Genomic DNA, 26,440 nt, shown 5'->3' on the forward strand with positions numbered 1-26,440 from the left:
CGCCACCAGAGGCTCCTTGCTTTGTAATGCTTAAAGGAAGGCTGAGTCAACCTTGAGCCGGTTGCTGGGATTGAACTCCCAGCTCCATAGGCAGAGCTTTCAGACTGCATGTCTGCTGCCTTACCACCCTGCACCACAAGAGGCTCTTTAAAATATAGGGCAAGAGATAAGTCTGGCTGTTTATGTGGTAGAGACTGGTATCGGGAAGGCTTTTCTCAAGACGTTTGCCAGGCGACCTCTGCCATACTCTCTCTCTCTCAACTTCACTTGCCATACAAGGCTGTTAGGAGGATACAGTAAGGCAGGGGTAGTCAAACTGCGGCCCTCCAGATGTCCATGGACTACAATTCCCAGGAGCCCCCTGCCAGCTGGCAGGGGGCTCCTGGGAATTGTAGTCCATGGACATCTGGAGGGCCGCAGTTTGACTACCCCTGCAGTAAGGAATGGAGAAATAAATAGGCGCTCACTGCTCTGAGTTTCTTGGAAGAAGGGTGGTATAGAAACATTCTAATTGGTAGACTGGTCATGTAGCATCTTCATGCAAAGGTGAACTGATGCAACCAGCAGAGCGAGTTGTTGGGGAGAACTGTATTTCTTTCAGCAATAATTAATTATAATGGGAGGAGAAGGAAGGATAAGTGAGCAGATGCTTCCTTGATTTACCCGCCTCCTTTGTGCTGCTATAAAAGCATCTAAAGAGTACTGCTTTGCAAAGAACTCACCACTGCCAAACTCCGCCATCCAGGATCCCAAGGCTGGAGATAACATGGGTATCTTCCGTAAGTAAAGCTGTGCCAAAAAAACAAAACAAACACCAACGGGATTGCTGATTGCTTGCCATCTTAAGCATAAATCTCTTATACTCTGTTTCACTCGACTTGCTCGTCAGCTATTGCTGCATTTTTACGTTGTTGGTTTGGGCTTTTGCATTCTGGTAGTTTTGTTTGTTGCTTCAAATAACCACGCAGGCCTGTGGTTTGCTCAAATTTTAGAATGGAAGCCATAGGACTAGATCTCTCTTTCTGTGCTCTGTAATATGTGCAATATAAAGTGTTGTGGTTGCTGTTGTTGTCATTTTCAGAGGAGTGACTCTCAGTTAGCACTTAATTTCAGAGGGGCAGCCTGGGGCAACAACAATAGCCAGGAGTCTTGGGGCAGTGGAAGAGACTAACAAAATTATTATTATTTATTATTTGATTTATATCCCGCCGCTCCCGGCAAGCCAACTCGTGGTGGGTTACAGATCAAACCCCACCATTTTCTACTGTTCCGTGTTGCTTGTTGTTTCACTTCATTCATTATTGTTAATCTAAGAATAGATTCTAGTGGGTCGCCGTGTTGGTCTGAAGTAGCACAATAAAATCAGAGTCCAGTAGCACCTTGAAGACCAACACAGATTTATTCAAGGCGTGCTTGCACTCGAAAGCTCACACCTTGAATAAATCTTTGTTGGTCTTAAAGGTGCTACTGGACTCTGATTTTATTGTTAATCTAATAATCTGTATTGTTTCTGTTCTATGTGAACCACCCTGAGCCTTTGGGGAGGGCAGTATATGAATGAATGAATGAATGAAAACATATAGTGTAATAACCCCTATTAAAATAATGCCCCCGGCAGCACAGTCTTCTACCCTCACAGCCACTGAGGCTGCTTCCTGGTGTTCCATAGGGGGTATTAGGCTGAAAATGTATTTCAGCATAAGATTTGGCAAGTATATTCAGATCCATGTTGCATGGATCTTCTCTACGCAAGCATGTGCATATGAATTATGGGAGGGAAATTAACCGAAGGCTCAAAGGTTCGTGAAAAACTGGAAAGGCAGGAAAGATGTCATTTTTTTAAAAATTCAGGTGGTGTCATGGAAAGTAGCATTCCCATTCAGAAGATATTCCCCAAAATCATGATCTGAAATATTCTCTCACCAGTTTCTAAACACTGCCATTCTGAATTTCAGTTGGGATTTTTAAAACAACCTGAGGACCAAACTAATTGGGCTGGGACTCCTGCCATTTTAAGATACCTAAAGTTCACCTGGCTCCTTGAACTCAAAAGCCAAAAACATCCCCATCCCACCCATGTCTGAATATATGTGTGGTTAACAGTGAGCCAAGCTATCTGCAAGGGCTAACATCAGAATCCACGGTACATTGAGAAAGAAGGTGTACTAAAAAAAGCACAGTTGGTGGTCAGAAGCCCCTGGGGAAAAGGGAACTAGAGGCTTCCCTTTTGCAAAATTAGAAAAACAAGATCTTAACAGTGGGCAAGTTTCAAAATCGACTTGGTGATAAACATTTCTACCATAAAACTTATGTCATATGGCAGGGGTATTCAACCCCCGGTCTGCAGCCCAGTACCGGGCCGCTAAGGCCATGGTACCGGGCCGCCAGCGGCCGCGCCTGCCTTCCCCCCCACACATGCGTGTTTGCGCCCCCTGCTGTTCTGCGCATGCGCGTTAGCGCCACCTAGTGGCAAAAACGTGCGTGCGCAGCAACTGCGCGTGCGCGTTTACGTGCAGCTGCTGTGGCCGGGCCACCGGCTCTCTCCCACCCTCGGAGGCGGTCCCCGACTACAAGAAGGTTGGGGACCACTATCATATGGCATATCTGCACATGTCCAATAGGACATGTAATGCATGTACTTGTAATGCATGCACCTCCTTTTTCATACGGGATAAGAAGCTAATGCTTATGTCAATCAAACATGTCTTTGAGGGGGTTGACTACTTGATTCTAAATAAAGTTCTTTCTACTCTCAGAATCTAACTGTGGTGTCCTTCATTGGGCCCAGGTGCACCAGGTGAACAAACCCATTTGGGGTATCAAACCTGCCTTTTCCCTAACATATTTTCAAACCTCTGAAAATGTTTGCTCATCAAGGTGTCAAACCAAAGTTTTGCAATGATGGCAACTTTGCTCTAGTTTTCTCAGTGGGGAATTTGTACCTATGAGGAAGACGTGTCCATACGGAAAGTTAAGCTGCTCTTGTAGAGTTCCCAGGAAACTTTCTAGTCGACTGGCTCAAGTCCATCTGTCAAAGCTTATCTACCTAAGTGTGTGCCCCCCTCAAGTCTCCAGTGGATTGACCCACTTTCTTTGAACATCTTGCAGATGAGACAGCACTTGTGCACATGTTCTAGGGAAAAGGCAGTGCCAGGTGCCACGTGCCACGTGGAGAAAGGTGCGCATAATCTTGAGTGATGTCACCCTTTCCCTTTTAGAGATGCTGCCTCCTGTAACGTTAGTTTCATGCCAGTCATGCAGACTAGTCATGCAGGAAATGATTACACAGTCTTAGCATATGGCATATCTGCACGGCATGTAGGGATTTTTGATTGGAAAGAATGTTATCTTAAGAGATCATGGATATACCACCCAGGTACATCTAAAGCGGGGGAGATTAAAATACATTCCAGAACCTTCATGAAACTTCTTAATTAGTGCTTTTCCACTTTTCCTACTTCGTTGTGTTAGATCTCAAAAGCTAAGCAGGGTCAGCCCTGGTTAGTACTTGAATGGGAGGGCAGGGGCTGCAACACAGAGGGAGAGGCGATGCAAACCAACCTCTGAAGGTCTCTTCCTTGAAAGCCCTGCCAAGAGTTGCCATAAATCAGCTGTCAGTTGATGGAGCTCTCCACAACTAATCATACTACAGGGCAGGCCTTATTTATTTATTTATTTATTTACTTACTTACTTATTTATTTATTTATTTATTTATTTATTTATTTATTTATTTTATTGACTATATCTGTATGCCGCCGCTCCCAGCAAGGTGGTTCACATCATATTAAACATTCCATAAAATTTCCAAGGATTTCAACATTCCCAAATACAATAAAATCCCCTTAAAATCATGCCCATTACAAAACCCCAACAATACAGTCGGCATTTAAACAGTTAACAATCAATAATTAAGATGGCGGGGGTAACAACCCGTTCTTCCCAGGCATCGGTAGGGTTGTAGCACCACAGATGGAAGAGGATACGATAATATCCTTCCTTCAGACCTCGTCTAATACCAGGCCCAGGCACAAGAGGAGGGAGAGGACCTGATTTTATGTCCCCGGGGCCTCTACCCAGACTCAACCAAACACCTTGCGGAAAGCTCTGTCAAGGCCCACAGTTCTTCTAGGAGCTCATTCCACCAGGTAAGAAGAACATGGGTCTCCTTCTGAAAACATGCCACACTGCCATGGGATTAAGCATGTTATCTCTAATGCAGACTAACACATTAATGTGGTAGAACTTTGAGAAGCCAGAGGCCATTTCATGTCTGAGGTGTCACATTCCATTGGGAGAAACTTCAAATACAAATTTGTGTCTGTGTGGGGAGTTATAACAAGCATCCTGGACACAGACTACTTAGGGCTGACATCGACCTAAAATATTCTGCTTCACCAGCCATTTCTAGATCCGCTTTAAAGGCAGCTCTGCCTATATCCAGCCATCAATCACAACTCTATCCCCCTCTTCATCTGAGGAGTTCAGGGCACAGTTCTCCCATCCTTCATTTGATCCTTACAACAGTAGATTGAGTTAAGCCAAGAGAGTGGCTGGTCAAGGATATCCATAGGTGAAAGGGTGTGGCTCAGTTTTAGAACATCTGCTTTTCACACAGAAAGGTCCCAGGTTCAATCCCTCCCATATCCACCTAAAAGATGAGGTAGGTGATGATGTAATGGATCTCCTCTAGAAATTCTGGAGAGCTGCTGCCTGCTAGAATAGACAACACTGACCGTAACAGGCTACTAGTCTGAGTCAGTGACCCTGTGGAGATGGCCCATGCAATGTTGATTTGCTATGCAGGGAAGAAGAATGAACACGAACATACTGGCCCTGTTCCTGACCTCCAAGAGATTGCTCAGTCGATTCCACGGCGCAAATGCATGGACGAACACAACCGTGTTTGGAAAGAAGCCTCACTGACCATGAGGAGGGGTCAAACACAGGCGCTTCCTCCACATATCCACACCATGCAGATGACTCAGCATTCACACAGAGGTCAAGGGGCAGTGAGTCAATACGCAGATGGGACATCCTCACTGGACCAAAATAAGGCAACTTCAAAGATGCTGAGGACTATTTTGGCAGACAATCCCCCCAAGCTGCAGATGACTTATGGGCACTCTGTAGGCTTTTCAAGGCAAGAGGAAAAGGTGGTATGCCATTATCTGCCTCTATATAACAAGCTGGGGCTTTCTTGGCAGTGTCCCATGCAGGTTATAAATCAAGATCTGACAAGATGGAACTAGCCTGAGCCATCTGGGTCAAGGCACTACATCATCTGTATTTTTGAAAACTTTTAAAAACATTTTAAAATCTTGCTCTCACAGTATCTCATACGTATCTCACCGTATCTCATACCATCTCTTGCATTCTGCTGCCACAGAAAAACACCCAAAGTAATTCCAAAGGGTGTCAAATTCTTCATTGTATGCTCACAGGTTGCACCAAAACCAAAATTTTGGTAGCTAGGTGGTTACTTCTCCCAGGTATATTTATAGGGCCTCAGATAATCAAGTACAACTAGATCTTACGCTCGGAATTTTCCTGTGAAAACAACTTCTTAATATCATTCCTCTGCAGCTGGCGTGGGTTGATTAGACTAGTTAGGTCTAATTTCGAGGTCACTTACTCATCTTTCTTTTTGCAGTCACAGCACATTCTGTCTAGCCTACACAACTTTGCCATTCTAATAGGCCTGCAAGACAGAGCTCTTCATCCAGGCATTTGGTTGTGATCTGGTCTCTCCTTGTATAGGCCCAATGTGCTGGTTATCTGGACAGGAGTCCACCTCCCCCCACCAAAACAGCATTATAGGGCTGTGTGTACTATGATCGGGTGTGGGTAGGAAGGGAGAGGAGGCTTTAGATGGGGTTTTGCTGCCAGTTATAAGGTTGTATATTTGTGTAACTTTTTAAATTTATTATTTAAATGTATAGCCCACCTCCCTCCTAAGACTCAAGGCAGGTTACATAAAAATATATAATTCCATAAAAGCCCATAAAACCCCCTAACCAGTATAACTCCCAAGGTACCAAGATGGCCAAGTCCCTCCTCCCTCCCACAATCATCTAAAAAGGGGTACACTAGAGATTGTATAGCGCAGCCTGAGGGGGGCCCATCGCTCTGACTGACCTGGCCTCAACCACAGACCTGGGATTGGCGGTCAATAAATGCAACTATAAATAAAATAATGCATCTCCACTTTGGTTCATTTTTTACTTCCATCATTTCTTATGCCACTCTTAAAATGGAAGCTGTTTGAGATTTCTGACATCCTGTTGCACTGTTTATTACGTCTCCCCATCCTACTGATTGTGCAGGCTTACGTCATCCAATCCACCTTGCCTCAATGCAAAAGGTGGACAAGGAATAACATAATAAATGAGTAAATAACAGTATTAATAAAGTATATATCCCTTTTTTTGTTGTTTTTGCCCTTACCTGGGCCAACAAAGCAGCTATTCAATTAAAACATATGTCATAAAATCACATTTTTACAACCATTAAAGACAACCAAATAAATGACTTTGGACACAATAACGAGTACACAACAAAGGGTCATATATTATTGTAGACAGTTCTAGAGCTAGCTAAGGAATGAATAATTCCTGCAAGATTCTTCCTTTCCAGGCTGGGTACAGTTGAAGATGCATCCCAGTCTGGTGAGGCATGTTCTTGGCTGTCAACTGCAACTCAACACCAAGGAACAGGGTGGAGAAAACATGTCAAACAGTAATGATTTACAATGTTAAAAGTTCAGTCCTAAATTACAACAACCTCAAGAAGCAATTTACTTAAAGTCCTTGGCTTGACTTCACTGTCTTTAGTTAGCTCTCATGACATCTCTTTAGATCAGATAACAACCCAGGTGTAAAAACCAGGAACAAACTGACACAGGCTGGGATTTATGGCTCCTACATTTTATAATAATTGCAAATAAATTATATAAGCCCCTTACATATTAGTTGGACAGGTGATGTCACTGCAGTCAATGGATGAGTGTTCTGCATGGTGCAGGGGGTTGGACTAGATGACCTGTGAGGTCCCTTCCAACTCTATTTTTCTATGATTCTATGATTCTGTAATGGAATCCTGTAAAATAAACTTAAGAAAGTCCTAGCTGTATGCACTGCAGAACAGCTTATATAAAGAGTTGAAAACAAGCGGACAAGAATCCAAAATAAGGGGCCATTCCACACCAGGATCTATGTAGCAAATTGGTTGCGGAATGAAAAAACGGCATTTTAAATAGTGGAGTTCGTCGTTATGCATACCTGCCTTTGTAGTGGAATCCAGTTGCGTTTCTATCGTTTCCCACAGGTCTTCGGTCTCGGCAAAAATCGCTAGCCAGGAAGTGATATTGCCGAGTTTTCCCCGCCCCTGGCCATCAAGCAGCCAGTGGGCTGCTGTTATCATGCTCCCAAAAAGGCCCTTTCCCTTTAAGGAAGGTTTAAAAAAAAAAACACGTTGCAATGAATCTGCGTTGATTCATTGCAACAGGGAGACCCATCTAGCTAGCAGGTGGTGTTTGAGCTGCCATTTCATCATTGCCATGCTCCCCCCGAGTGAAAAAAAAAATACCCCCCCCCCGCACGGGCACGATTTTCGGCCGAAAATAGAGTGAAAAATAAAGGGAAAATAAACCAGCAAACTGTGTGTTGCTTGGTGCTTGGTGACTTTAAACAGCTCTGGGGAGGGACTGCAGCCAGGGAAGCCTTGCTGGGTAAACGAAGGCTCGCCAGTGCGTTGATCTCCGCTCGCTCTGAGAAAAAAAAATGTCAATCGCTTCGCCGGAAGGTCAGAGGAGAGAGCTAGGGGGAGGGACTTTGCAGAAACTGCAACAATGGTAACACACAGAACTTTCCCGCTAGTGTTGTAGATTGGTTGCAAGAGTGTAGCACTTTCCGGAGGGTGAATCCACTTTTTGGGATTTCCCTGAAAGCGCTACAACAAAGTGCTTTTTGTGGATCGGTTTCAGGAGTGTTGCAGATTGTCAACGACGTTGTGCATAACAGCAGAACAGAAGCGATTTCAATTTGCAACCAGTGTGCAATTTTGAACGAGTGCGGAATGGCCCTAGTAATCCCATAGAGAAGCAAACTAAAAAACTGTAGACAAGCCAGCAATTGTAGACAAATTCTTTGAGGATGCAGGAAAAACGTTTCCTTTCTGCCCATCTCCTGGGAGACCTGTTAATTAAACTTATTTATTTATTTATTACACTTTTATGCTGCCGCTTCTAGGCCATCTAGCTTGCCGTGGCTAGGTAAGACAGGAATGTGATACATTACACACACACGCAAGAAGTAAATAAAACAGCAACTCTTCACATACTCTACACTTTGGCACGCAGAGATTCCCAATTAGGATTGAGCACTTCAGCACGGTTTGGTCGCCTGGCCATCACTGAAGCCCGAGGCAGCCAGCGCCATGGCAAGGAGAGGAGGGGTAGTGGTGGCGTGCCAGCAGGCAGCCGCACACAGGTGCAGAGATCTGTGCCTACATGCAGCCAATGGCTGGCACATCGCCACCCCTGCTCTCCATTCCGCAGTGCTGGCCTCCTACGCACTGCCTCGGGCTTCGGTGATCGCCGAGGCAGCCAAATCACGCTGAAGCACTCATCCCTAAGTCCCATCTTACCAAGTCCTATCTGATGATGCCAGCCACAGTTACCAGACCATTTCCATACAGCCCCAAAAAGCCACAACAACCAGCAAATATAGTTCATTCATAATAAACATCTATTCATATACTTGTAGGAGGACCACTTCCTCTCTACTACTGGCTGAACTTCTGCAGCTTCATAAACTAGAGTGTTCACCAACATGGAAATGGGAGGTGGGACAGAGTGGGGCAGGGGATTTTTTTTTTCTAGGCCTGTTGGCAACCCTACCAGCTACACTTTGACATCAGTGGTTGAATTAGACCTGGGGCCATTCTGCACCCATAGGATAATGCACTTTCAATGTGCTTTGGCAGCTGGATTTTCAGGAAATTCTATTTCGAAAGTGCATTATCTATTGTGTGCAGACTAGGCCCTGGAAGATCAATTAATAGTTTACTATTCCTTTCTCTTAGATTGGTGGAAAGAGACAGCAGGAATATGTCAGGACTAGAGCTTAGAGACTTCGCATTCCTGCAGAACCAATAAGGCTTCCAACAGGCATAGAGTGACACTGGTTGAAATAACACTTTGTTAAGCCTCTGTTGACAGATGAGGCATTCCCCCCCCCCCAGGTAGATGACAAAAACACTCCAGTAGGCCAAGGAGGCACAAGACTCACCTACATCCTTCCCCCAAACATTCAGTTCCAGATCCACTTGGGGACATTTTTGGAGACTTGGGGCCAAGGTTTGAGGTTGGAATGAATCTGGGGAGGGATCGTACCTAGAATCTATGATATATCATAGAGTCTGCCCTCTCAAGTTGCCATTCCCTTCTAGAGTTCATATAGGTTGGGAAATATCTGGAGATTTGGGAAGTGGAGCCTAAGGAGGGCAAAGTTTGGTGAGGAGAGAGACTTCAGTTGGGTAAAATGCCATAGAATTCACCCTGTAATGTGGCCATTTTCTCCAGGTGAACTATCTCTGTCAGCCGAAGATCAGTTGCAACCCTATTTCCTTCAGAAGAACTGATTGCTGTTATGGAAATCAGCTTTAATTATGGGAGAACTCCAGGCCCGACTTGGATGTTGGCAACCCTACTTCAATGGTAGACTGCCTGTGAATGTAGGAGTTCTATTCAGCCCCCATGGCCAGTAGGAACTGACAGACTAATTTCCCGAGCATAAGCCAACACCCCCCTTTTTAAAATTGATTATGGTGGTAGCCATCAACGCTGCAAATCCCATCACTTATAGATTACAAGAAGAAATTTTGCTGTTGCTTTTTAAATGCTGAACAAAGCATGGATAACAAGGAATCCTCAGGAAGTGGGCAAAGAGGAAAATTTAGAACTAAAAGTATTTCTTTATGTTTTAATTTTTGTATTTGCTTATTTGGCACAGGGATCTCCTCACTGTGGTTCTTAGCCACACTCCTGAATTGCAGCAGCCAAGAAAGCCCACTGGCAAAATGCTTCACAGAGCCAGATTATGAGGACTTTCTGGACATAGCCATGTATGGGCTGGAGAAACCAATATACAAGAAGCATGTGCTGGTCGTGGGTGCAGGGATGGCAGGACTCAGCGCAGCCCATGTGCTGGCAAAGGCCGGGCATAAGGTAAGAGTCTGATGGAACTTGTGTCCGCTTTTCTCCAGGAAAAATGAAAACAGTCAAAGGAAGTATTGCATGTTATCTGTATGTAGGGATGGACATAAACTAAAAAATTCCAATTCAGTTTAGGGTTCAGGATGCTCCTGTACCAGACTACCAAAAAGCCAATAGCTTCGAAATAAAATGGCCAGTTTGGACCAGTCCATTTTGCTTCTCCCTACTTAGAAGTGGGATGGAGGATGGACTGCTTGAATACCTGCCAGCCACTTTACTGATCAGTTCCACTTCACTTACTTGGAAGCAGGAGGGAGCGAAATCAATTGCTGAAATGGCTGCCAGCCCTTTTGCTCCCCTTGTTCCAAGTGGGGGAAGCAAAAAGGATGGTTTAAATGTCTGGCAGCCATTTAAACCTAACAACTGATGGGTGGATGCAACAAGCTGTTGACTTTACAGGGTTGGAAGCCATTTAAATGGTCCATTTCACTTTCCCCCCACTTCAAAGCTGCCAGCCATTTTAGTTGTCCATTTCGCCTCTCAACACTTGGAAGGGGAGAGCGAAACAGACTGTTTAAGTGGCTGATGGGTGAACATGTCAAGCTGTTAGGTTTAAATCTTGTTGGTCTCTAAGGCTCTGTTTGGTATAGGGCAGTTCCCATGTGTTCATAGATCTAAACTCCTGAATTTATGATGCAGAGATTCACAGTTCTATGAGACTTTGTTTTGTGAGATGGGGTGACAAGCGAGAATATTCCACTTGTTTATACAGAAGCAGGATCTAGCCAGAATTAAAATGCTGCCCCCATCTGACCGCCATTATTTCCTATGATGAGAATTTACAAATAGACCAGACAATCATTTTTTTTTCTCATAATGAGGAAAAAATGGGGGTCAAAACTGGACTCCTTGGTCCCATCTTTCTGCAACTCGGGGTTCGTTTGAGGAGAGTTTCCTGCAGCCACACTGTAAGTTTGGTGCCACTACCTCAGACCCCCACCCGCACCTCCCAGAGCCCAGAAAAGACAGAAAGGGGGGGGGAAATTCTCATAAACTTCAATAGTGCTGAATCGATTCAGATCTGGTCAAGTTGATTTGACCACATTTTTTTTTTAAACTATAGGTGAATTAAATTCAGATCCAAAACTGCCTGCATTTTTGTCCTAGCGCATCCCTGGAGCTTCCCTGCCCCTCCTTCTAGAGCAAAGAAAAACAATGCTTAGAAGTGGTTACTTTGAAATCTGCCTAAATGGGAAGGGAGCCTTCTGCCACAACTGAATTGAATGTTCCTTCATCATCAGAAAAGTTTCCACATAAAGTCAACCATCATATGGGAGAGATCTTTGTCCCTGATAGCTAGTTTTGCTGTCTTCAGGGATTCTTATTGTATGAATAAGCTTTCAGCCCCAGCTGTGCCTGTTTAAGAGAGGGAGGCCCAAGAGCAGGGGTAGTCAAACTATGGCCCTCCAGATGTCCATGGACTACAATTCCCATGAGCCCCTGCCAGCATTCTCATGGGAATTGTAGTCCATGGACATCTGGAGGGCCGCAGTTTGACTACCCCTGCCCAAGACTGAGGGAAGGACAGGGAATGAGATCTGAAGATGCACTGTGAGAAAATAAGGCATAGAGAGAAAAGAACCAATGCAGCCAAACAATTCTGTGAGCCAGAAGCCATTACACGAGCATGAGGAGACACCCTGTCCTCTCCAGCTGCCTCCAGATGTTGGAAATGTGCCCAAGGAAGTAAACGTTTTCTTCTTTGGCTTCAGGTCACAGTTCTTGAAGCCAGCGGGCGGGTGGGAGGACGAGTGCTAACCTATAGAAATGAGGAAGAAGGCTGGTATGCAAATCTGGGAGCCATGCGTTTTCCTCTGGAGCACAGGTAAGACATGAGGTAACCACACGCCTTATCTGATCGACTATCAGTCTTAAACCCTGTCCAATGAGCAACACAGTCCTGCTCATCATGGTGCAAGAAGGAGGCATGTACCCGAGATAGGCATCCTGAAGCAGTGTGCAGTAATGAGGGGACTCGTCCATGGAGAAGGGGTATCCGTCTTCAGCCATGTGCAAGGAGATGAGTCAAGTGTCTCTTACTTTCCACTGCCCTCCCCCCCCCGCCCATACCCTAGTGCCACCCTCACCAAGCATCTCAGTCACCCCCTGGATGGCTGGTGGTAGGCGCTTAGGAACCCCAGCAGCAGCCTGTCCCTCCCCCAGTTGAAGCACCACCTGGCGGTGCCTCTTTAGGTGGTTCAGAAGTCCAGTTGTTGTGAGATTATGATGGTCTATCACAAGGGCAGTCAACCTGTGGTCCTCCAGATGGTCATGAACTACAATTCCCAGGAGTTGTAGTCCATGAATTGTAGTCCATGAACATCTGGAGGACCACAGGTTGACTACCCCTGGTCTATCATACTACTGATCTGGGCTCCATCAGCTAGATTCCTATTTGTCAGATTCTACTCCACACACACACACACACACACACACACACAAACTTCTTACTTGGGAAACTGCTAGGGATAGCAAGACTGTTGGCTGGAGAACCCGGCTGAATCCTGCAGCAAATGAGCAACTTACAGACCTCATTGCAAAATGCACTCCTATAATTGGCTCTAGCTACCTCTAAAAGGGTTTTTGCCATTGTTCTGCAAAGACGCCTCTCCCCCCTTCCATCAGAAACCAGAGCAAAAGGCGGGGAATGCTCCTTAGATGAGAGAGTGAGCTGAAAGATTAGTTTGTTTCTGTTTCCCTTTAAACTTTAAACATTTCTCTCCTCAACCGTAGCAGAGATTCAGGAAACCTGAATCAAAAAGTCGAATCAATTTGGCTTCAGCAGTTCGGCATCTGAATCACACCAGAAAATTTTGACTCAGCTTAAACATACTGAATAAAACCTGAACCAGGGGGAGCGGGGGCTTGGATAAACCAACTGCAGACCCCTACTAATCAAAACCTCTTTGATTAGCCTGTTCTCAGTCTTCCTCTGAGGATCACGCAGTGGCACACCTGGAAATATTTCATCCTGTGCCCTCCACAGAGTAGTTTTACCCATCAGTCCATTAAGCAGTACCTACCACTCAGGTGTGCTTAGCAATTGCATATAGAATTTCTTAAATGCAGCCCACAGCAACTCCCTTAACAGTGCCAGATTTAACCCCATCTAAGTTACAGTAACTCCAGCAGTCCATCCTCCCTCCCACTTGCTTAGGATAGCACTGTTGCCTTCTCAGCAGTCTGTAGCGCAGATCAGCTGTCCCCAACCCCCAGTCCAGAGACCGGTACCGGTCCATGGATCAGTCGGTACCGGGCCACGGCAACTCCTCATCCTCCTCCCTGGCTGCTGCCTAGGGGGCTGCCCTGCCACTATGCTGCCAGCTCACCTTTGCTGTGCTCTCCAGCGGCCACCATGGCTGAGGCTCCCCCTTGTTGTGGCACTGCGCAGCTGCTACTGGCAGCGCCCCCCAGTGGACAGTGGAAAGTCAGCGGCGCCAGCGGGAAAGCAAGCAGAGCACGGGCTCAGGCAGCGACGTCTCTCAGCAAAATACTATCCCCCACCCCCCAGGGCCTCAGTAAAATTGTCAAGCGTTGACTGGTCCCCGGTGATAAAAAGGTTGGGGACCACTGGCGTAGATGATACTCAGAGCTGGTTGACTAAGCAGACTTCCTGGCATGGTGGAGATTTCAACCCAGGATCCTCCTGTCTAGCTTCCACACAAGGCTGAATCTCAGTTACCCCGATAGACTTGGTTTCGTTCTGCCAAGAGTGGTCATTCTCAATGAGAATTGATCAGCACTTCGGATATCAAATCAAACACTGTAGCTAAGAGAGTGGCCTGAGCTTGCACTATCCCCAGTGGGGAGGGGATAGAGATATCTGCCTCCCAGTCCTGTCACTCAAAATTCAGCTTCATAATTTGGTACAAAAGGCTCAGAGCATTGTATCACTCTAACACTTTGTAGTCAAGTCTGTGGTTTCTTCCTTTCAGGATTGTCTATGAATATATAAGGCAATTTGGCCTGAAGCTCTCTAAATTCATTCATTATGATCCTAATACCTGGTATTTTATAAACAACATCCGAAAGAGAGCCGGTGAAGTCACAGACAAGCCCAGCATCTTGGGATATCAGCTGAGGCCTGAAGAAGAAGGCAAGTCTGCTCAGCAGTTACTTCGTGATGCCACCCAAAAGGTCTGGATCTCTTTTTTTCATTTTGTTAAGAAGGACTATTGGAAAATAGATAAATCAAAAAGCATTCTTATATATACTAAAGTGGGTGCAATGTTCATAATGTTAAGAATCCCTAGGAGCTTAGAAAATGACATCAAAGTAGGTGTAGCCATCGTAGTCACAGTCATAGTAGAGACTATTGCAATGCAGAATTACTCACTGGAAGTAATTGCCCAAGGTCACCCAGCTGGTTGCATGTGGGGGAGCGTGGAATCAAACCTGACTCGCCAGATTAGAAATCTGCATTCCTAACCACCACACCAAGCTGGCCCCAATAGTGCCCAGGATGCTGAAGGAAACGTGGGGAGCATCCTGAGGGGCCAGCTCCATCAAGCCAACATGGTGAAGATGTGCCCCACCATTTATGGTTACCTCTGCATGCCACTCTTCCTCCAAGGTGCTCAGGCTAGTATGGAAACTTCCCACGGACAAAGCTGGTTCTCTTTCACTGAACCATGATCCCTTCTCTCCAGGGAGGAAGATCTGGGAAGTAATTCTTACTGGGAGAATGTTTCAACTCTATCTCCATCTGTGAAATGTTGGTGGTTCTGCATTCTTCTGTTTTTGATATCCTCTGGTTACAAAGAACCAGAGTGGCAAGACACCATGTGTGGATGTTTTCAGCTTCACAGGTAGAACGTGTGGGCCAAAGATGTCACCTCTATCCAGTACTCAATCTGTTTGTTAGTTCCCTTGTCTCACTACAATCCAAAAATCAAGAATCAGGTTCTAAGACAAAGGGAAGTGACAAGTGTTAGACCCATTTTTCTCCATCATTGTTGAGAGTTTCTTTTCAATATTGCCTTGATCATACTTCAAGCAAAGGTTGAATACACACTTTTCTTGGATGCTTTAGGATGCTCTGGGCTGATCCTGCGTTGAGCAGGGGGTTGGACTAGATGGCCTGTATGGCCCCTTCCAACTCTATGATTCTATGATTCTACTTCTTCATAGCCTAGATTATATTTTCCTTTGAACTTGACTTTTTTCTTGATGTTCCTCCCAGGTTATAGATGAGATGCAGAGAACAAACTGCAGCCATGTGATTAAAAAATATGACTCCTACTCAACCAAGGTAAAGGAAGTTTCCCTAAAGTTTCAGTTCTAACTTTTGAAGTACAAAGAACTGACCGTGGAGCATGAGAGTGCAGTGGAGAATACTTATCCCATACATGCAGTCCTTCTCTAGGGCTCCAAGTTGTTACACATAAAATGTTGTGCTTGCTTGGCAAAATCAATGTATCTGCAATTCTGCATGCATAATATGCATTGCTTGGTTAAATCATATGTGAACAATGACTCCACCACTCATCAGAACTCGAATTCTCTTTTCTGTTAACAGCAATATTTAATTGAGGTGGCAAACATGAGCCGTGGAGCTGTCCAGTTTGTGGGGGATTTCCTAATCCAAGATGCTGGTTTTTACAACTCCTTCATTGAGATTTTGAAAGCAGAAACAATCTTTGATTCCACAAGGGGGTGAGCAAATGCGCAATGCTGGGGAATGGGAAAGGATTAATCCTACTTGACAGAAAAGCTTGCATTTGGTGGGTAATTTCCAGTGCTGCAATTATATGGTAAAGGTATCCCCTGTGCAAGCACCGAGTCATGTCTGACCCTTGGGGTGACGCCCTCTAGCGTTTTCATGGCGGACTCAATACAGGGTGGTTTGCCAGTGCTTTCCCCAGTCATTACCGTTTACCCCCCAGCAAGCTGGGTACTCATTTGACCGACCTCGGAAGGATGGAAGGCTGAGTCAACCTTGAGCCGGCTGCTGGGATTGAACTCCCAGCCTCATGGGCAGAGCTTCAGACTACATGTCTGCTGCCTTACCACTCTGAGCCACAAGAGGCTCATGGTACATGTCCAAAAAATCCTTAATTAAGTGAATAGAAGGCAATAGGACATATTTACCATAGAGACTTATTTCTTTATTTGCAGTATTTGTAGGCCCACTTTTCAACGCCGTAATGGTACCCACAATTCCCTGAACTTCTGGTTCCAAACTGTCAAGAGTTTGGAATTTCTGTCAAGGGTTACCATGATATTGATAGGATAGAGGCTGGGAAGCTGCTTTGCCGTCTTCTCTCTATGAATCTGTGTGCCATCTGCCTTACACCAGTGGCTCTCAACCTGGGGGTCGGGACCCCTTTGGGGGTCGAACGACCCTTTCACAGGGGTCACGGCAGGGCAAGCAGCTTGGCCAAGGGAGGGGGCTGCCACTGTTGCCTCTCCTCCTGAAGGCACCCGCCAATTTATAACATGAACATTGGTCAGTTTCAGTTTAATTTCTGTGAAAGAACATTGCATAATTTTATGGTTGGGGGTCACCACAACAGGAGGAACTATATTAAAGGGTCACAGCATTAGGGAGGTTGAGAGCCACTCCCTTACACTGATTAATCTGCATTGGGCCCCAATCAATATAGGAACACTGTACAGCATTGAATTTCCCTTTCCTAAATGCATAGCAGTCTGGACTTCGAACAGAGTGATGGGAGGTTTGGATTGCTCCTAATGGGTGATCTTGGGCCAAACACTTTCTCTTGCCCTAGCCTAGTTCACAAGGTTGACGGCAGGATATAGTAGGAGGAAGGGGCCCTAGACGTGCCACTCTGCCCTGAGATCTTTGGAGGAAGTACAGGATCAACCTGTAGCTGATTCATTTCCCCTTTATAGATGTGATCTAACCCCAGTTAAAATTCCAAGCAATACAGTAAACCCCAAGCAACAAAACAGAACCACTGAGAAAGCGGCACAAGTTGTACCATACTGAATACCTGGGGGGATAGCCATGTCTTATTTCACACTTAACATAAAAGATGGGTAACAAATAAAGGGCACAGGGGGCATTCAGTAAATGAGGAGCCACTACAAGGTCCCCACCAATTCTGAAAAGTGGTACATCTCTTACTAAATAGCTGTTCTGGTATAATGCTATACAGGTGCCATAAACCGTACTGTTAGGAAAGGTCCCACCACTAAGAGAGTCTTATCCTAGTAGCATCCCAAGACGGGGCCATCCAAAGTCGAGCCTCCAGCTACAATCTTAACAACTGAGCAGATTCAAAGAACAATTGTCAGGATTTTTAGTGTGTTTGTGTGTTTGTGTGGGGGGGGGGGGTTAAACTAACATAATGGCATGATTATATAGAGCTATCCAGGCTGTTATCATCAGGAAATCACACTGAACCTCAGATAAATCTAAAGACTCATACATAAGGATGGCCACTCAATGGCTCTCCATTGCATTGGACCCACACCAGTCCTAAGAGCAAAAATAAACAGCAACAAAATACCAAAAACTTGCAGTGGAGGAAAACGTTCAATAATCAGATATTTAGAAGATCCTGAGAAAAACTGAGGTTGTATTTTCCATGAAGTCCATAAGAAAGTGATTTTTCTTTGTGGGACAGACTTAGTTGAGCTAGAGGACTGCCTGTTCTCCCACAGCAGAGGCTGGCTATCACAATAACAGTTCCTTCACTCAAGGTAGGGAAGAGGTCTTGTCTCTAGAACAGGCCTTCTCAACCAGAGTGTCGTAAAACCCTGGGGTGTTTTGGGGGTTTTTTGCCAGCCCCGAAATGGGTGGGAGTTAATTAATTTAAAATAGTTTTTTAAATTGTTAACTATTTATCGGGTGTTTTGATATATATGACCCTCCCGCTCTGAAAATGGCCAATGATAGACCGGGAGGCGGTAGGAAGGAGAGGGGCCTAGCTGGACATGCACACAGCTATGCTTCCCAACTGTATTCTGCATGATTGCGCCATATCTGGGGTTTCTCTAAGCCTAAAGGATGTTTCATGGGTTTCTCAATGGTAAGAAAAGTTGAGAAAGGCTTCTCTAGAGAATGCTAGTGGGAGACAATATATTGTGAAGAGCCCCCCTGTCACTTTATTTCAAACTTGTTTATTTGAATTTGCTTTTGTCTTGCAGCTATTATGAAATAGCAGAAGGCATGGATCTGCTGCCAAGAGCCATTTACAAAACCATTTCGGAACAAGTAACCTTGAATGCCAGAGTGGTCAGGATAGAACAAAGGAACGGGGCTGTTACTGCTGTGTATAAAAAATTTAACCAAACATTGTCGGTGACAGCCGACTACGCCATTCTTACCCCTACAACAAGGGCCACCCGGCGCATCCATTTTGAGCCTCCCCTCTCAGCTAACAAATCGGCTGCCTTGCGGGCCGTCCACTACAGGGGCAACACCAAGGTCTTCCTTGGTTGCTCCAGGAAGTTCTGGGAAGCTGATGGTATTCGCGGTGGGATGTCTGTCACCGATCGTCCATCCCGTTTCATCAACTACATGTCTTATAATTTCTCCAGTGGCTTTGGGGTTCTCTTGGCTTCCTACGTCCACAGCATTGACTCCAATTTTTTCTTGTCCCTCAGTCCCAAAGACATCATTAACATTATCCTGGATGACCTTTCAGTCATCCATCAGCTGCCTAAAGAAGAGATACAAAGTATCTGTAAATCCTCAGTGATAAAACAATGGAGCCAAGATCAGTTTTCCATGTGTGGCTTCACTTGGTTTGCTCCCTACCAGACCGTAGACTATGCTCAGCCTCTTCAGGAGCCAGAAGGTAGACTCTATTTTGCTGGGGAGCACACCTCTGTCTTCCATGGTTGGGTAGATAGTGCAGTGGTGACAGGACTCAGAGCAGCAAGAGCTGTCAATTCCTTGTGCGGGAAGCACTCCTGGATCTTCAAACCAACAAACAAAAATTAACTTTTACAACAGATCTGTAAGAGAATGTATTTTCATTAAGGACTTCAACCCAGGATAAATCAAGGTTTTCTGTGGCATTTGCAGATGGCAAAGAAACTAAATGTAATCCAAAGAAAGCAACCTCTTGCCAAATTGCTGGGACTTTTGGACTAGACTTGGCCTTAAGTCCCTCCAGGAAAGTAGGGTTGCTGAGTTTTTGCTGAGCATTTGCAGTTATAAATTTACTTTTTTGTGGATTAGGCACAGATCCAGATTCACAGTTCTTTGAGGTTTACTAGAAAGATTATACTAGAAAATATATCATATTCATCAACTTTAGTCTCCTTACTGAAGCAGTGCACAAAAACTTAGAAAATAGTTACAAAGAAACATTATAAGCCCCTGTGGCTGGGCTGCAAGCATGACTACATGCCCATACATCAGGAGATGGATAAAGCTGAGGGACTCATGGAGGACCCTTCCTCCCTGCAAGCCAAGGTCTTTCTCTTCCTGAAGAAGGGGTAGTGGGTGGTGGTCCAACTTAAACAAAAGGAGTCGAACTTTCTGAACACATGGCTTGAAGTCCCTGCAGTCCCAGAAATGACCTTTCAGTGTCATTAGTGAGCCCAGTTTCATCCCCAAGTGAACCTTCCACCAAAAATCTCCAGAATGCAGCCTGGCCTGGAGGAAATTCACCTACCCACAGTGGCAATTAGCAATTCCCTGGGTAAGCAAGGAAGGGCCACAAGAGACAAACAATGGCACATCCCTTCTTGCCCACTCACCCACAATCTGCCTAAGTTCATAAAATCAACATTTCTGTGAGATGACTATCTAGCCTCTGCTTAAAAACTTCCAAAGAAAGAATATTCACCACCTCCCGAGGAAGCCTGTTCCACTGAGGAGCCACTCTAACTGTCAGGATCTTCTTCCGGATGTTTAGCCAAAAATCCTTTTGAATTAATTTCAACCCACTGGGGCAACAGAAAACAACTCTACTCCATCTTTTATATGACAGCCTCTCAAGTATTTGAAGATGATTATCATATCACCTCTTGGTCGCCTTCTCTCCAGGCTAAACAGACCAAACTCCCCCAACCTTTCCTCATATGACTTGGTCTCCAAACCCCTCACCATCTTTTTAGCCCTCCTCCGGACACACTCCAGTTTCTCTACATCTTTCTTCACTTGTGGTGCCCAAAACTGAACACAGTACTCCAAGTGAGGTCTAACCAGAGCGGAGCAAAGTGGTAACATCACCTCACATGATCTGGACACTATACTTCTTTTAACGCAGCCCAAAATCCCATTTGCCTTTTTAGCTACTGAGTCACACTGCTGACTCATGTTCAGTGTAAGGTCTACTAAGACCTACAGTAGCCATAACAGACAAGGGCAGAAGAAGGTCCATAGTCCAGGTCACTAGCCAAAGGTCAAAAGCACAGAGAATCCAGTTGAAGCAAGGAATCAGGAACAGGGAGTACAGGCTCAAGAATGAGCAACTTTGCCAGTACAGGGAGGTGTTGCCTCTACTCTCATTTTAACCTTGACACTCAGCTAAACACAAACAGCTGCCTAATTAGTCAGAGGCAGGGCTCTACAAGCACTCACAGATGCCAGGCCTATGTTGAGCTGCTAACTTAGCTGAACAACATCTCTTGAGTAACATGAAGCGCTGCTTGCCATGCCGTTATTCTCTGAGCTTGGGAGATGTGGGTGGCGAATCAGCTGGTGCTTCTGTCACCAGCCAGGTACCCAGAGACTGAGTGTTTGTACCTGGTCCAGGTCCTGAGTCCACTGGTGGTTCCTGTGGCTCTGGTGCTGATACTGGCAGAACTCTCCACACTGCTTCTTCCTCAGAATCTGTTGAGGTTAACAACTGGCATGAGCTGATTGCAATTCCAGTATAAAGGTGATCCTACCATGAAATACAAAGAGAACTTTTCAGCTCCAGCTTCCAAATACAAAGAGATTGCGAACAGTCCCATATTTCTGTAGTACAGCAATAAAGTCATTTTTGTAAAAGTCTACGCATACATATATTTTAAAAATTCGATTTGATGCAGAAGAAGTGTATTGCCCCTATTGGTGAGTAGGCGGGCAAGTAAAGTGCAAGTTGACCACATGAATGCATGCACAAACCTTTCCCTGGTGACTTCTTCAGCTACTTGTGAGAGGATCACTATTTCTAAAGTTCTTCCCTAACAAACAAAGAGCAAACTTGGAATATACCCCCAAGACATCCTACTTATGAGAATAGCCTAAAATGGGTTTCATTCATTTTATTCCACACAAACAAGAATACTCAAGACATGGGGTCAAATCCTATCAAAGTTTCATGTGATTCCTCTACACCATGAAGACTGTGTCCACATGGGTCCCATTCACCTCAGCACAGCCTTTTGGCTGCCATGGCCCCACTTTCCTCTGACCTGTACACTGGTTTTGGCTTCAGCTGCTGATCTGAGCCGGACTCCTGCTGGCTGAAATACTTTGCAGATCCTGCCTGCCAGGAGAAGACACTGACTGGTTTGAATGAAGAACGTTTTTTTCAACATTTTCTTCTTTTACTGTTTGCTGTACTTTGAGCTTGGTGAGTGGTAGGTTGTGGGGACATGTGAGGTCAAGGGCCTCAGGTCTTTTTCTTCTTGTTTTCCATTTGGTTAGGATTTGTAAAGTTCCCTTCCTTCTGTTTCGGTTTTGTGGTTTTGCACTGTACAACTGATTTTTACAACACAGCTTTATCTCATCACTCCATCTACCCTTTCTCTCTGTACTATATTTTAAAAAATTGTTGTATTTTATCATCTCGGTGCCATTTTGAGAAGGTTTTAATGAAGAGGACTTCTTCCAGCTTCCCATAAAGATCCAGAGCTGAGTTGAAGACAAATCTTTAGTAAATAAATCTTTATTAAAGATTTTGCAATCTTTATTTTTCCTGCTCGCGAGGTTGGGCAAGAAGCTACCTGAAGCCCAGTCTGCAGATATTAAAGATTAACAAATCTTTAATGAAGCCGGCTTTATTAATTACAACAAAGAAACCATTCTGCAAAGGCAGCTCAGTTAGTGAGGGAACAACATTTTATTTTTGGAGAGAAAATTTGCCTCGGTGTGGGGAAATACGTAGGGGGCCTGTCATATTCGGAGGCAGTGATGGGATACAAAATAAAATCAACAACTTGTTTGTCCCACTTCAGACAAAAACTAAAATAAGAAACATTTTATAAATCTGAGAGAAATTACAAAAAAAAAATCCTGTCAGAAATGGCACCATCTGGTAAACCTAAAGAAGGACATGGAGGTGAGGGAGAGGTATCAGATACTGAGAAGAATCCTACTCAGGAGTTATAAATAATGAAAGAATTTTAAAACAACTAGAATTAGCCAGAATTGAGAAAGAAAAGGCTACAATGGCACAACAAGAGCGGGAAGCCAAGAGGGAACGTAAAAAGAAATGTACAATCTGAAAATGCAGGAAATTCAGCTAAGGGCAGAATTACCAGTTCCAAGAGAGAGGAGGAAATTACCCAAGAGGAACAAAAGAAATTTCTACATTATCAAAAAGGAGATGACATGGAGGCCTTTCTGTATAGTTTTGAGAATACGTGTAAAGATTTACAGGTTCCAACTGACACCAGAGATATGTGGAGGTGTGAGTAAAATCTATTTAGAGATGAGGGATGAAGAACCTCAGATTATCAATTATTTAAAGAAAGAGTCAGGGTCTGGTTTGGTCTGACTGCAGAACAAAGTAGAAAAAACTTCAGAAAAAATTAAAAGGAAGTCCTTATATCACAACTGACTTTAGATATTGCAATTACTATTTATAATTGTAATGATTCTTTCAGCCATAAGATGTCACCATTTGTATTACAAATGGAAGAAACAAAACAAAAATGGGAGTAGAGACATACAAATATAATAAATAACTTTTTAATTATTCCCATGCTCTGTTATAAATCTTTCCAGCTTCTTAACTTTATCTCATCAGTCCTGAATATAACAAAAAATGCCTTTTCTGTTTTAATCTTTCTTGATTATTTTGATAACACAAGCCTCTTGCCAAGTCTATTAAAAAATTATTCATTTCTCCTTTTAATTTTAAAAAGTTTGGAAAAGTCATAGAATCACAGAGGGGTCATATGGAAGGGGTCATATGGAAGATGGTCTCTCACCAAAATGTGATCTTTTGAAGATGCCCTCATTGCCTAGAGATACTCTTTCTTTCAGCAAATTAATGATCAGTCTTCAATTTGACCGTTTACGCACTGGGAAATTCACTGCCCCAGCTACCATGCAGGAGTGCAAATCGGGGGCAGATGAGACGCACTGGGCTAAATGCTCCCCCATGTGGGTGCAGGAAGAGGTGAGGCAACCTGCCATGACTAAAACTCCAGCCTGCAGCCCAGCATAAAACCTCCAGTGCATAAACGGTCTTTCTGGCACAGGGCTGAGCTTGATTACATTACATGCTGATTCCACCTGTAAATCACTAACTTCTGTCAGACATCCACTCACAAGAAGCCACCTAAATGAAGAACAGATGGTAAATTTCTCAACCTGCCTTTTGATCCTGGGAGAATACATCAGCTGAAACCTTAAAGAGCTGGATTTTCACCCTATGGGATTCCCTCAAAAATGCAAAGGCATGAGATCAGCATTAAACTCAATCAGAAGTGAAAAACATTTAAATGGAAATTAAAACATAGTTGCAGAAAGAAATAGTTGTTGAAGACTGTAAAAAAAGAAAAGATTTTTAAAATATTAATTTAAATAAAGATAATGACATGAGAATTTTTTGGGATGCTAGAAAAGCCTACATGAGAGGTCACTTTATCTTTAAACTGCTCCTGCGGAGCGGATTAAATAATCGGCTAAGGGCACCTAAGGAGGGCCCTGTCCGTGATGAGGAAGGGTGCCGATAGGCCTCTTCCTCATGAATGACAATCGGGGAGCCCAATTGGCAGGCGCAAAGCGCCTGCCGATTGGGCCCTCCAATTGTCAGTCCGGCGGCAAAGGACCAATTGCGAGACGCACACAGTGCATCTCGCAATTGGTCCATTGCCGCCGAACTGACCACTCGGGAGGCCGCCCCCTCGCACGTCTGCTCCGTTCAGACGACCTCCCCTATTTCTTCCCTAGCCGCCAAGACGAGCGGCCGCCCCCCCCCAGCCGACAGCCCGCGCTACCGCAGAGACGCGCCACCAGCAACCGGTGAGCACACGGCCCGCCTCGCCCCCACCATGATCTCCGCCACTGGGGGACCCCTGCCACCCACTCTGTCCCAGCCCACCCTCAAGCGTACCCGCGCTTTGGCTCCACCGGCAGCCACCCGCCGCCATCTTCTGGGTCACCGCCTACATGAGCACCGGCCTGTGCCACGGAGACATCGCCGTGGCAACTGGCCCCAACTACCAACATGACCCAGAGCCCGTGAAAAGGATGCCTGCCAGCCGTGCCGCCGCCAACGGGCTGCCGCCCACCAACCTCTCTCCCGGCGCCCGCCGCTAACCGCCTGCGGACATCTCCTTCCTCACCCTAACAACCACAGGTAGGCGCCGGCGCGGACACACCACTGGACACGAAGACGGCCCGCCTCAAACACACACGCCACCGGCGGCGGGGGGGGCTCCCTAAGGCTCCCATCAGCCCCGAGAACGGTCTGCCAGCCGCTAGCGCCCGCTGCATTTCAAGGGCAGCGGGCTTGATTACTAGTATAGCATAATCCGGAACTGAGAAAAAAAGAACAAGAGAAGTTACAAAAGATTTTAGAAGAGATTAAGTAAAAAGAGGAATTAAGAAACTCACCTGGAAACACCAGTATTTCTTGGCAGATAAAAAATGTACTACAACTTTCTATGCTGACAAAAAGACATAGCAGTTAAATTGAACAATGTAAAACACAAAGACATTTTGAACATGTAAATAAAACAGGAAAGTGGTTGGTGTATAACAGGGGTGGCCAAACTATCTCTCCAGATGTCCATGAACTACAATTCCCATGAGCCCCTGCAAGCACTATGACACAGTTTGGCCATTCCTGGTATACACATTTTTAAAAGAGAGAGAAATGATACTGAATATTCGAGAAGTTAATTAAACAATTACTGATAATGAAGCTGTTCAAAAAGTCTTTCATAGATACTATTCCAATTTGTATAAAGGACATGAAGTATCATATTCCAAAATGGCTACTCCACACTTTTTATTTTATGCTAAGGCAAGTTACCAAAGACAGTCCAAAGTAGCTGGGAAGCAGAGTCAGAAGCCAAGATGAAACCAGGAACAAACTCAAGCCAAGCTGAAGTCAGGAGCCAGGAACTAAGTCAAGACAAGTCAAGGTCAGGAACCAGAAATGAAGTCAAGAGCCAAAGTCAGAAACCAGGAATCAGCCAAGCCGGGCTTTGCCATAGTGAACTGGAACACCAAAAATCTATGCAGACAGACAGGGAACACAAACATTGCACCCACGCCAAGGCTGGATGGAGTAGCCTTCAGTTGGAGGGCTTGCCGTTGAGCCTAGTCCTCCTCTGACGAAGGAGCTTCAGCTGGGTCCCATCAGGACTGACAGCGGGATGACAGCCGAACTTATCTTTTGACTGCTGTCATATTTGCATGCTGTTGCGGCTGCCCTGGTGAGTCCTCTGGGCGAGATGGGACCTTTCCTCCAAATCTCGAGAGGTCATGGCATTAGGGCAGTTGAGAACCTCTGATCTAGAAAATCTTCAATGGCTGGATCTACAGACAGCATTGGGGGGGAGGGTGCTTGGCCCGGACAGTGAACCTGGGTCACCTATGGCAGCGGTCCCCAACCTTTTTATCACCAGGGATAAACCTTTTTATCACCAGCAGCAGCTGCTTAGTGCCATACCAAGGGGGAGCCCCAGCCATGCCGGCCGCCAGAGAGCACCAAAGGTGAGCCAGCGGCAGAGTGGCAGGGCAGCCTCCAAGGCAGCAGCCGGGGAGGAGGACGAGGAGGAGCCACGGCCCAGTACCGACTGATCCATGGTCCGGTGCCGGTCTCCGGACCAGGGCTTGGGGACAGCTGAGCTATGGGCTCTGAAGTGCCCTTTGGTGGCTCACCAGGAGGTATAGCAAGTTGCAGGCATAACACAAGGTATACTTTACCTAACTTTCACTATTACAGAGATATTCATGTTTCTTCTTTATATTGAGTTTCCTGTAGCCAGAATGAAGATGTTTTTCAGTCAATTTTACTTTGTTTTATTTTATACTATGAGCTTATTTTATCCTATTATATTTTTACCCTGCT

The 26,440-nt window shown here is 45.2% G+C and overlaps 1 protein-coding gene across 1 annotated transcript; it reads left to right on the forward strand.

The window, feature by feature from the left end:
* The first annotated feature begins 628 nt into the window (after positions 1-628).
* LOC143831623 (L-amino-acid oxidase-like) lies at positions 629-22,940 on the forward strand. The gene is made up of 7 exons (XM_077324770.1): positions 629-779; positions 10,012-10,226; positions 11,987-12,099; positions 14,210-14,411; positions 15,457-15,525; positions 15,793-15,929; positions 18,390-22,940. Exons 1-7 carry the CDS (start codon positions 767-769, stop codon positions 19,186-19,188), a joined length of 1,548 nt encoding a protein of 515 aa, XP_077180885.1. The 5' UTR covers positions 629-766; the 3' UTR covers positions 19,189-22,940.
* Positions 22,941-26,440: the final 3,500 nt, after the last annotated feature.

Source organism: Paroedura picta, chromosome 3, assembly GCF_049243985.1.
Source record: "Paroedura picta isolate Pp20150507F chromosome 3, Ppicta_v3.0, whole genome shotgun sequence".
NCBI lineage: Eukaryota > Metazoa > Chordata > Lepidosauria > Squamata > Gekkonidae > Paroedura > Paroedura picta.

Bases quoted from the DNA above. Each gene is read 5' to 3' on its own strand.
- LOC143831623 (XM_077324770.1), top strand. The intron at 15,526-15,792 runs GTAAAGGAAGTT...TTCTGTTAACAG, and splicing joins ATGACTCCTACTCAACCAAG to CAATATTTAATTGAGGTGGC. The intron at 15,930-18,389 runs GTGAGCAAATGC...TTTGTCTTGCAG, and splicing joins ATCTTTGATTCCACAAGGGG to CTATTATGAAATAGCAGAAG.